The sequence below is a fragment of the Sceloporus undulatus genome, chromosome 1, assembly GCF_019175285.1.
Source record: "Sceloporus undulatus isolate JIND9_A2432 ecotype Alabama chromosome 1, SceUnd_v1.1, whole genome shotgun sequence".
NCBI classification, from domain to species: domain Eukaryota; kingdom Metazoa; phylum Chordata; class Lepidosauria; order Squamata; family Phrynosomatidae; genus Sceloporus; species Sceloporus undulatus.
The window spans coordinates 345,173,989-345,185,141 of record NC_056522.1 but is presented as its reverse complement, the minus strand read 5'-3'; the positions used below and the strand labels follow the sequence as shown (position 1 = coordinate 345,185,141).

Below are 11,153 nucleotides of genomic sequence, written 5' to 3'. Positions count from 1 at the left end.
TTTCTGGTTTGATAAAGAGTGTATTTATGCTAGAACCTGTTGAAGGAATCTGTGCAGTGAATACAGGTGAAATAACTGCCTGACCTTACCCCTATCTTATGAGGTCAAAAAAGAGTATAAGATGCTGATAGCAAACCAAAAGAAACAAGGTATACAATGGTAATGGAGGTTCCTAATATGCTTCTCTTAAAACAAACAAATAAAAAAACAAGCTGTTTCTGTCAACAGTTACAAGCATGGTAGGTAACTTTTCAGGCTCTCTTCTTTGCAATATCCCTGCACAGGTATGGGGAAATTATTTCCCCACCTTGTATAGAGATGATGGGGAGCAGGGTTCTTTTTTCTGAGGAGTTAAGCTCTTCCTTGAAGTTCTTGGATGCTCCCTATTGCTCTCCTGTGTAACAAGACAAAGACTTCAACCACCCAGTTCAAATCTATTAAAGCTCCAGGGCTAGATTCAATCATGCCTGAGCACTTGAAAACTGCCACATGGTGGGCATCCTTACTTGCAACTCTCTATATCCATATAAATCAGATGGCCAAGTTACCTACCAGCTGGTCCAAGGCAATTATAATCTATTTATTTAAAAAGGAGATAGGAATGCTCTATCTAATCACTGGCCTAAAAACTTACTATCTGTTGTGAACAAACTATATGCTCACTTTCTAAACAACTGACTTTCTGAGTAGTTAGAGAATGAAAACATTATTGGAGACAAATAAATTGGTTTCAGAAAGTGTAAGTCAACTGAAGTTCACTTCCTTTTTAAATCACCTGGCGAAGAACTATTCCAGTTTTCATAATAACAGTTTGTATGTTGAATTTATAGAGCTAAAATCAGATTTTGCTCTCATAGTAAGACACAGATTATGGGCCAAGCTCCTTGTTTCCTCTACAGAGAGATTATGAATTGGCATATAAATATCATGGTACAAGTGAGATGTGGTACTTTAATAGTACTTTCATGAATACCATCCATGTGTGTGCAACAAGGACACATTTTGATTCCCTCCCTATTTAACGTGTATCTTAATGACCTCTCTACATCTATGTCAAAGAGACCCCCCACCTTCCTAAATTGGGCTAGGTTAACATTCCCTTACTTTTGTATGCAGATGATGCTGTCCTCCTTTCCTTTACCAAAGTAAGTTTGAGACAAATGATAAAAGCCTTAATGGGTTAATGTTTAGGTAACTTTTTAACTATCAACTATAATGAAACATTTTGTTGTTGTTGTAAGAATCAATCCTCAGTTGGAGTCATAGATAGACATAAAACTGAACATGTTAGACAATTTAAGTATCTTGGTATCTATTTCAGTCATCTGATTGCATTTATTAAATATCTATTTCAATCATTTGGTGCCTGGGTGCTCCACCAGACTGCTGTCCCCCAATCAACACCTAAGAGTGTTAAAGCCCTAGTTTCTTTTAAACTAAAAGTGACTAGTTTTATCTGCTGTGTTGAGGATATTGTGGGCTAAAGTGTTGCCAAAATTGCTTTTTGGCATATCAATATGGATTTCAGATTTCTCCTCAATATTGGAAGGCATTCTCTCAGCTTTTCTTCAGAAACTGTTAGGGATATCTAACTGTGTGTTGTCAGCAGCCTAATAAGCTGGAAGTTTGTTGCCCTTTAGTGGAATGCATTGGTTGGAACTGGATGTTAAGTTATTGAATGAAACTCTTTTATGCAGGCCCAGAGTCTGGCTACCTATTGCTTGTGCAGAAAGACACCTATACTTCCCTTTGGTATAAAATCATTAGAGAAAAGTTTCAGAGATTGGGCTTTTTGGATAATTTTCTTGCTACTCAGGACTTGATCAGGGTGCAGCTGACTCTGGTGCATCGTATTAAAGATTCTGACTTAAATATTTTATATTCACTGCCTCACAACTTGTTCTCCTATAAATGAGAAGGGTGTGTATTATTTACAAAACTTAACTATTCTCAAATATTGCACTTCACTGAAGCACGATTTAACATACTCCCCTGTGCTGCATTAGAAGGTTGCTATCAGGAAATTGTCTACAAGGCGCTTGTTTGCCTTGTAGAGGCTTTTGTAGGTTTTGTAGAATTTATAACTCTATAACTCATGTCTTTTTCTCTTGCACTTTCTATAAGGATGAGAGATTAATTACACCTCTCCGATCTCAGTTCCCTGGAAGATCTCAAAATTGGTACCTGGCATACTTGCTAGGTGATTCCCATAAAAGCATAATGGAAACAAGTGCAATCTTTTTCTTTTCTGCTGCTAAAACGCATAAGATTTTGACTCTCTCACACACATAATGAAGGGATCTGTCCAATGGATAAAATGCTACCTGTTTAATCATGCTGTTGTTATAGCTTTTAATTAATGCTTTTTATTATGTGTGAGTAATATTTTATATTATGTATGAATTATGGCATGGTAGTGGTTTGTGACAATAATAAATGGGGATATTGGAAACAGATTTTAAGAAATGGCCAATTAAATATTTAAACTTGTTTTATCATTGTGTTACCTTAACATATGTAGTAAATTGTATTTTATACTATAAACTGTATGAGTTATATTTAATATGAATAACTTTTATTGTATCGTTTTAATATGTATTTAATTTGTTGCCTAACGGTCTCTTGATTATAATAAAAGGTTTGCTGTTGGTGTATTTCTGCATGTGAGAAGGTTCAACTGGATGACCCTTGTGGTTTCTCCCACCTCTGTGATTCTATGACTATCTGGACTTCATGTGACAGCTGAAACAACATGTCTGTGAGCTGGTGTATAGCTGGTGTAACCACTGATGTATACTGGTATGACAGTCTGAGGAGATCAAATGAATGAAAAATCAACACTGGAGCAGATGTAACCTCAGATTTGCTATATAAATAACTGCCATCATTGCTACCATCAAACTTGTGCTGAATTTTTACAGCCAAATGATATGATGTGGAGGCAAGAGCAAGAGCCTCAGCTATTCCTCACAGTCTCAAGGTTTGGACCAAGTTCGGAAAGGCCTCTACAAAGGAGAACTGTTGAATTGATTAAAGAATTGGTTTTCTGGAACTAACTCACAGGTCCAGATCATGAAACATCTTTAGAATCCACTGGAGATTACAATATAATTTCCGTTATGAAGGTGCCACAAGCAGCTGATCATTTCGGTAAGGGAACATCTATAGAGGTGAGAGGCATAGGACAAAAGACCTCCATTGGTGGCCATGAGTAGAACTCTATCACATAACCAAGATATATGGTGGAAAGAATCCAATAATTGTCTGTAATATTGCACCAGATGTTGTAATGACAATAGAATTTGAGTGGACATGAAGGCTGATGCACTCAAAAATGTGAAAGGATGCATAATGGCTTTGAAAGCAATGAGTCTCCTTGGATGAAGACTGTATTTGTTTATTTGTTTATTGGTTGAAGCAGAGAGCTGGTAACAAATTGTTGGTATGGATGGCAATGGCTTTGGGTGGAAAAGCCCTGGGAAGGTGTCTGATATGGTCTTGGTAGAGATCTTTTATGCCAATAAGGAGAGAACGCAGCATGCTTGTAGTAGATACAGTACTGGCAGTTTGCTGGGTCTGAATGACGAATCTCATTTTCTTACTGGTTGTTGTTGCTTTGAGCAAATGGTCCATTTCCTCACATTAAAGAGTCCATCCCCACCAAAAGAGAGATTTTCTGTATGTTTCTTGATGTCCTCAACTATGCTAGCTGAATTTATTTATTTATTACGAATATTTATACTCCACTCTTCAAGCACAAAGGCTCTTAGAGTGGTTTACCAAATTGCTATCTTGAACATTCCCTGCCCTCAGGCTTACAATCTAAATAGGATACACAAGGAAAAAGGAATGGCAGTGGGGAAGAGGGGTAAGTGCAGCATATATGGTTTTTCTCTTCCTCCAAGGGCAGGGCAGTGGCAGCTGGCATGGAGGGAGGACCTTTCCCATGAATGTGTCTTCCCTGCTGGTTTTTCCCCAAACCAAAAACCTGGCACTTTTACACATAATTAGAAGGGAAGCAAGACAACTGGACATTTTCTAATTAAAGGTAGAAGTGGGGAAGAGGGACTGCCATTCTTAAATGAGATGGGACTCACGGCACAGCTTCACAAAAGTGATGCCCAGGACTGGTGCAAGTGGCCAAGATGTGCTGTGTTTCAGTGCTCTGATACATGGCCCTGATAAAAGAGGCTTCAGCCGGGCTGCCTTGTACTTCTGGCACAGGATTTAAAATCTATTTTGGTCTCTATTGTATGCTGGTACCCTGAGAAAAATTTAAGGGGACTAAAAGGATGGGAAATAAATTATCTGTCGCACTCTAAACTGTAGATGGAGCTATACTGAAAATTTTTGGAAGAGAGAATAAGACACTGAGATGTACAAGGCGACAAGAGAAGAAAAATTAGTTAGTGTAGATGGTATGCCTCCAAAAGTTCTTAAATAACAAAAAATTGCTGGTGTTGCAATGAAAATACATAATGTCCACAGAATTGGCCTTATACCAAATGGGGTTTGTGCATAAACAGCCAAAAAAGAAAAATGTATTTGCAATTACTTATTTTTCGCAATAGCTAAGGCATAATTAAGTTGCATTATTATCATTAATATAACTAAGGATAACTCCCTTTGTGATGGAACTATAAATATTTCAGTTACTTTTATAATTATAGAGTATATGTGGCTTCATTGTTTTTGTGTGCATTGTATGGTTCAGGGTTGCTAATTTTAAAAAAGGTAATTGTAATTATTTTAGTGACTTTTGTATAACAAGTAATCAAAGATTTACTTGCAGTAATCTGTAACTACAACAGCCATGAACTAAAAACATACTGTTTTCTACTATCAGAGGGAAAATGCCTCTAGATATTAGTCCTTGAGAAATCTGAGCAGGAGAATGCTATTATTTTCATGCCCTGCTTTAGGCTTCCTATAGACATCTGGTTGGATGAGATAGCTTTTGTTCTGATTCAGAATGGGTTTTCTTATGTTCTTACAGTTAGAGAGCTAGATTAAAGTCTCCTAAAAGATCAGAATATATTTTTAAAAATTTTGAGAGAAATCTTATCCTTAAAAATTTTTTTTAGCTAGATTTCTATACCAGCCCCTTATATTGGTCTGACCACAGTTTAAGCAAGCAGATACTGTACTACAATACAGTCATCTTACTGTCTTCCATGGTCCCCTGACTATGCAGCATAATTGCTGGATAGTAATTTTCAGATGAGGCACAAGGATGGTTTTGAAGATTTGTGAGATTCTTACCCTTCCCATGACTGCCCTTTAGATTATAGGACCCACTGCTATTTTTGGGGGAGACTGTTTGGCCCCTATAGACTTGAGCTTGGTGTTCACATAATCCAAACTTGCTTAGCAAGATGAAGACATCCCTTTGGAAAGCTTTGGTAAAAAAAAGCATAAAGGAATGGGTTGGCACAGGAATTGAGTGGATAAAACAAGACAAGCAGGATTTTTGAGTTACTGACGGTTATCAGGGGTTTGTTCATAATAGCAGATAAGGCATAGAATGAGATTGGTGCCATACATAAGAAGTCAGTAAAAATCAGCACAGCCATCCTTTTGGCAATGATGGTATCTTTGTCCCCTGACTTGTACTGAGGGTTCCGGACAGTAATATAGATTTTTATATAACAGGCACAAATGATGATGAAAGCAATGATGTTCAGCAATAAAACAAATATAATGTAGGCTTGATCCAAAGGTGTTTCAGTGTCCATAGGAAGACAGATACTGACTTTTCCATAGCTACTGACTCCAACCAATGGTAAAAGGGCAAGAAGGAAACATACCAGCCAACCACCCAGCATGATAACAGAAGCATGCCAGAGATGAATTTTCTTGTCCAAGCGCATGGCAAAGGTGATAGCATACCAACGCTCTAGAGTGATTGCAGTCAAGGTGAAGACAGACAATTCACTGGCAAAGACAGTGAAAAAGCCGGCTGTACTACAACCAGGCCCAGTTTGCCAATCAATGGCATGGTTGTAGTACTCTGATCTGGTGTAAAGATCCACTGAGGCAATCAGGAGAAGATATAATCCCATGCAGAAATCAGCAAAGGCTAAATTACACATCAAGAATCGTGGGACTGTCAACTTGTAATGACTTGTGAGTAGAATAAAGAGAACAAAAGCATTGCCTACAATGGCCAGCAAGTTCACAAACCATACCACAATCCTTAGAAATTGGTAGCCCATTACATCTTCACAGGGATTGAACTCATCAGGCTCAGGAGTACAACTAATGTCATCGGTACCTGTACATAGAATGTATTCATAATGGTTATCAAACATTGCAATATTCTCTTCTTGGGGGTTCTTGAGCTCTTGGCCAAAGCCATTGTCATGCTCTTCAAAAAAGACATAATAATGGGAATTTCCATGGACATCTCTAAATTTGGAGTGTTCATCATATACAGTATAACTCTCATCTAAATAATCTTCTGCATAATCTTGGTAAAGAGGACCCTTGAAGACACTAGCAGATCTTCTCTTGCGGAAGTTGGAATGGTTAGTTTGATTGCAAAGTAAAGATTCCAGAATTCTAAAAAGAAAGAAACAAAACACAGAGGAGGGAAATGGACTTAAGCAAAGCAAATGAGAAAATGGAAACATATTCCTCATGATTCTAGACTTAAGAATGTCATTATTTGAAATCTGAAGAACTCTGTATCCAAGCTTTGTATTCAAACTAGGATTTCTCTGATTATGAAAGTACATTTTAACTGAATAATTCTTTTTTATTATAAAAAGCCTAGTCTATATTATTTCTGTTGGAACTTTATTGTGCTCAGAACAGAAGTTAGTGCTGAAGATTTCCTGTATTGTGTCTTGACCTATGGAGTTTTTCAGTGTTTTGTTTTGTCCCCAATGCCCTTAGCCTGGATGCACAAGTTTCAACACTGTGCAGGAATGCATCTGAACAGTTAAACTCGTGTGTCAGTTGTGCCTGTTCTTAGAAATGTGATTTTATTGCCATGGGATTTTCATGGTTCAATTGCATCCTATTTGGATTGTCCTTGAATCCTATATTCTTTCATAGAAACCTGCTTGGGTGCTGAGATCTTTGAGAGGTCGTTCTCTCACTCCTGCACAGGAACATCTGGTGGGACTCAAGAGAGAGCTTCTCTATGGCTGTTCCTAAGCTCTAGAACTGTTCTGACAGGCTCTAGTGAACCGATTGTTCTTTTATTCTGGTTTGGATTTTTCCTAACAGAAAAAAAGCTTTCAAGAGTGTCTAAATACCCCCAAAGGCACCAGATCTTGTCTGATCTTGGAAGCTAAGCAGAGTCAGCCCTGGTTATTCCTTGCAAGGGAGAACACCAACAAATAGCAAATGCTGTAGGCTGTATTTCAAAGGAAGCAACTGGCAAACTATCTTTGAGTATTCTTTGCCTAAGAAAACCCTATGAAGAATTCATGGAATCGCTATGAGTCGACAAGTGACTTGAAGGCACATACACACAGAAAAGTTACTTTGCTGTTTTAAACTGCTTTTTATTTTGTCTTTTTTAGTGTATGATTTCAATTATTCTTAATGTTACTCATTACATTTTAATGATAAGGTATACCTACAACTGTATTATTTCATATAGCTTTGTTCCTTAAAACCAGAGATGGCTTCTCTGGCTTAAGTCTGTGTGTGTGGTTTTCAAAACTAGTTTTTCTAAGACACTGTTTTAATCTGTTTATAAATAATATTCTTATTTCAATTGCCCTGGCCTCTGAGGGAGGGAAGAGCAGTCAGGCAAAGCTCTGTCATGCGCTGGCTTGAGAAGCTGAAAGGCTCTCCCTCCTTCCAAACTTCCAGTGCTCTAGCATCTTAGGGAAAAAAGAGCAGCCAGAATCTGCTGGTCTTAATCCTCCCCCACTGCCATTTCCATTTCCTTGTGTATTTTTAAGACTAAAGGCAGGGAACTATCAGATTGATTATTTGTAAACCATTCTGGGAGCTTATATGTCTGAAGGGTACAAATACTGTAAATAAATAAATAAATAAATAATCCGATTTTATATTTATATTTTTAAAATAATGGTTTAATCTCTTGTGCATTGCTTTGGAGCGAAGGAATGCTGAAAGATGGTTAATACATGTAATTTAAATAAATAAATAAAAATGTGAAAGACAATGGTTCTTCAGATATATAGGGCCAGGCTATTTAGAATTTAGGCTAAATTGTAAAACTCACCCCTTGGATTTCTTCCAGTTCTTGAAAGCACAGCAGTGACTTGGGTATGATAGAGCAGCATTTGTCAGATAAGGAAAAGTCTTTATTGGGGGGAATTTCTTAAGAGTCCAGGCATTTTGAGCAACCAGTTCTTTAAGGTTTTCCAATCCTCTTGCTGGAAGTGTAGTTATACCTGTCTGGGAGACATCGCTAGGGATATTTATGGGGGGAAAAATAAGGGACAATTGATTAGATCAAGTTTCTTTAAAATGTTTTATAAATCATGCCTGTCACAGAAACCCACAATTAAAATGAGAACACAGAATATCTGGACTCCTGTTGCTCATATACATACACATAACCCCAAACTATGCATGTTCATGTCCCCCTTGCATGCTATCCATAGCCTCACCACCAGCTTTCTCACAGCCAGAATATGCTGCCATGACATTGTAGGAGATACAGGAGACACACAAGTTTTCTTCTCCCTATGTAGAACTGTGGCCAGGTGCCCCCTGGGTTCTTCTTTCCCTCCTCCAGCCAGGCATTGAGCTTCATGAATACTTCCCACCATCCCTCCCTTCTTTCAGTAAATGGCCACTGCAGTATGCCCTGAGAATTGAAGAGATGGGTGGTCAGAGCATTGCACTCCAACTGTACAATATAAAATCTCAGCCACTGTGTTATTATCACACACCCCCCCCCCCAGTTTTTACATAGCTCTTTTGAGTGTTCAAACCCTTGAGCATTGGACTATGACTCTAGAGACAAGGGTTCTGATCCCAACTAGGTCATGTAAACCCACTGCGTGACTTTAAGCAAGTGACACTCCCTCAGCCCTAGAGGATGGCAACTGCAACTCCCCTCTGAAAAATCTTGCCAAGAAAACCCCTTGATAGGTTCACCTTAGGGTCATCACAAGTCGGAAATGACTTGAAAGCACACAACAACAACAACAACAACAACAACAACTAACTCTTTTTTTCCCTAGCAGAAAGGCTAAAAGCTTTTTTACAAGAATGGATTAAAGAAGACCAGTGTGGTTTTCTGCCAAAGAGACAACTTAGAGATAACATCTACTGAGTACCAGTTGTTATAGAATACTATAAACAACACCCAGAGAAGAAACTGGCTCTGATTTTTATCGACATGAAGAAAACCTTCAATAACATGAATTGGTTATTTCATAGAAGAAATGATGAATATAATGTAGGTGGGGGGAAACTGCAGGAAATGGGTGGGAATGATGTATTGTGAATAGACAGCTCAAATTCTAGTTAATGGTGAAAAGACAGAAAAAGGTGTGAGACAGTCATGTCCTCTAACATCCCTCTTGTTTATTATGACCTTAGAAATAACATGTAATATAATCAGAGAAGAAGAAGAAAAAACCAGAGGGGTAACATTAAAAAGATGTCAATTTTAAAATCAGAGCATTTCCTGATGACCTAATTATTATCCTAGAAGACCCATAAGCCATCAAACTCTATTGAAAATACTGAAGTTGTAGTATTTAAAATCAGTGCTGCAGGTTTTAAGATCAACAGTGACAAAACAATAACATTGACTAAGAATAGGGCTAGAGCAGAAGAAACAAAATTGGCAATAGAAACAGGGTTCAAGAATGAAAATAAAGTGAAATACAGTGCGCCCTTTGTTTACGCAGGGGATCCATTCCAGATTCCCCTGCGCAAAACAAATAACACATATGTTCAAACCCCATTTAAATGAATGGGGCTCATGTACGTGGCGGTGCATGCGCGCCACGGGTGCATGCCCCATTCTTCCCTATGGGACGCACTGCCCCTTCCTCCCCGTGTGGCTTTCAGCATATGCTGAAAGCCATGTAAAGTGCGCCTGCGTATGACGTGGGCGCACTGTATCTGGGAATGACTATAACAAAGAAAAATGCAGATTTATTTAAAAACAATTATGGAAGAACACGGAAAATTATAAAGAGCAATTTATAGTCAGCCCTCCATATTCACGGCCTTGAGACTCACAGTTTCGATTATTCGTGAGGTCAAGACCGCTAATGTGGCCATTCCTCCTCCCTTCCCCTGCCTGATCTCTCCTTGGGCATCCCAGGGAGAGATCAGGGAGGTGAAGGCAGGAGGTGCCTTTGCCCCTGAAGACCCTTCTCCTCCACAATCCTCTCCCTGGGCAGCCCGAGGAGAGGATTGGGGAGGGGAAGGTTCTCAAAGGGGCCAGGTCACGCCTTTTCCTCCCCGATCCTCTTCCTGGGATGCCCAGGGAGAGGATCACTGAGGGGAAGGGAACCAATTAAAAGGACAGGAATGTGGAGAAAAAAGGAGCACACTCCTGTTCCCCTACTCACCCTTCCCTTTAACTGCCTTCTGAGTAGGGGGTGGAGTTATCTGCAATTTTTTCCATATTTGCAGGGGTCTCATTCCCCTACCCCTGCAAATATGGAGGGAGGACTGTATTAAGATGGAACAAGCTGAAATTAACAATGTTGGGGAAAATCACTGTAGTTAAAATGTGTGCCCTGCCAAAAGTCTTGTTTCTTTTCCATACACTACTGATTGTTACAAACTACATACTTTTTAAAAACTGGCAGAAAGATATATTAAAGTTTATTTGATCTGCAAAAAAAAGTCAGACTAAAAAACTTACAAGACTTCAAGGAAAGTCTTGGTTTGCCTAATTTGAAACTATATTACCACACACATAGTTTGGCATGGATAAAAGAACAGGCAATTTTGGAAAATACAATATTATCTTTAGAGGGCATTATCTTAAGAGGTAAAAGTTATATTCTCAATTTATAGCCTTTGTGGCTCTCCCTATGTGAGAACATCGCAAAATTTTAGAATTCCCTGATTTTACTGGGGCAAAGTCAATAGGACAAAGTGGGCTGGCTTTCTTTGAGAATGGATGAATGGATCTTTCAGACATAGTTTAATTTGGTATTCCTCCATGGCAGGAGATTGGACTAGATGATCTT

The 11,153-nt window shown here is 38.6% G+C and overlaps 1 protein-coding gene across 1 annotated transcript in view; it reads right to left on the bottom strand.

Moving 5' to 3' along the window:
• Positions 1 to 5,146: 5,146 nt before the first annotated feature.
• The window catches only part of TSHR (thyroid stimulating hormone receptor), a 90,519-nt gene continuing 84,512 nt past the window's right edge, over positions 5,147 to 11,153 (bottom strand). Inside the window, 3 exon segments of the mRNA XM_042460073.1 lie at positions 5,147 to 5,410; positions 5,412 to 6,561; positions 8,207 to 8,395. Of these exon segments, the coding sequence (XP_042316007.1) occupies positions 5,147 to 5,410; positions 5,412 to 6,561; positions 8,207 to 8,395 (1,603 nt within the window).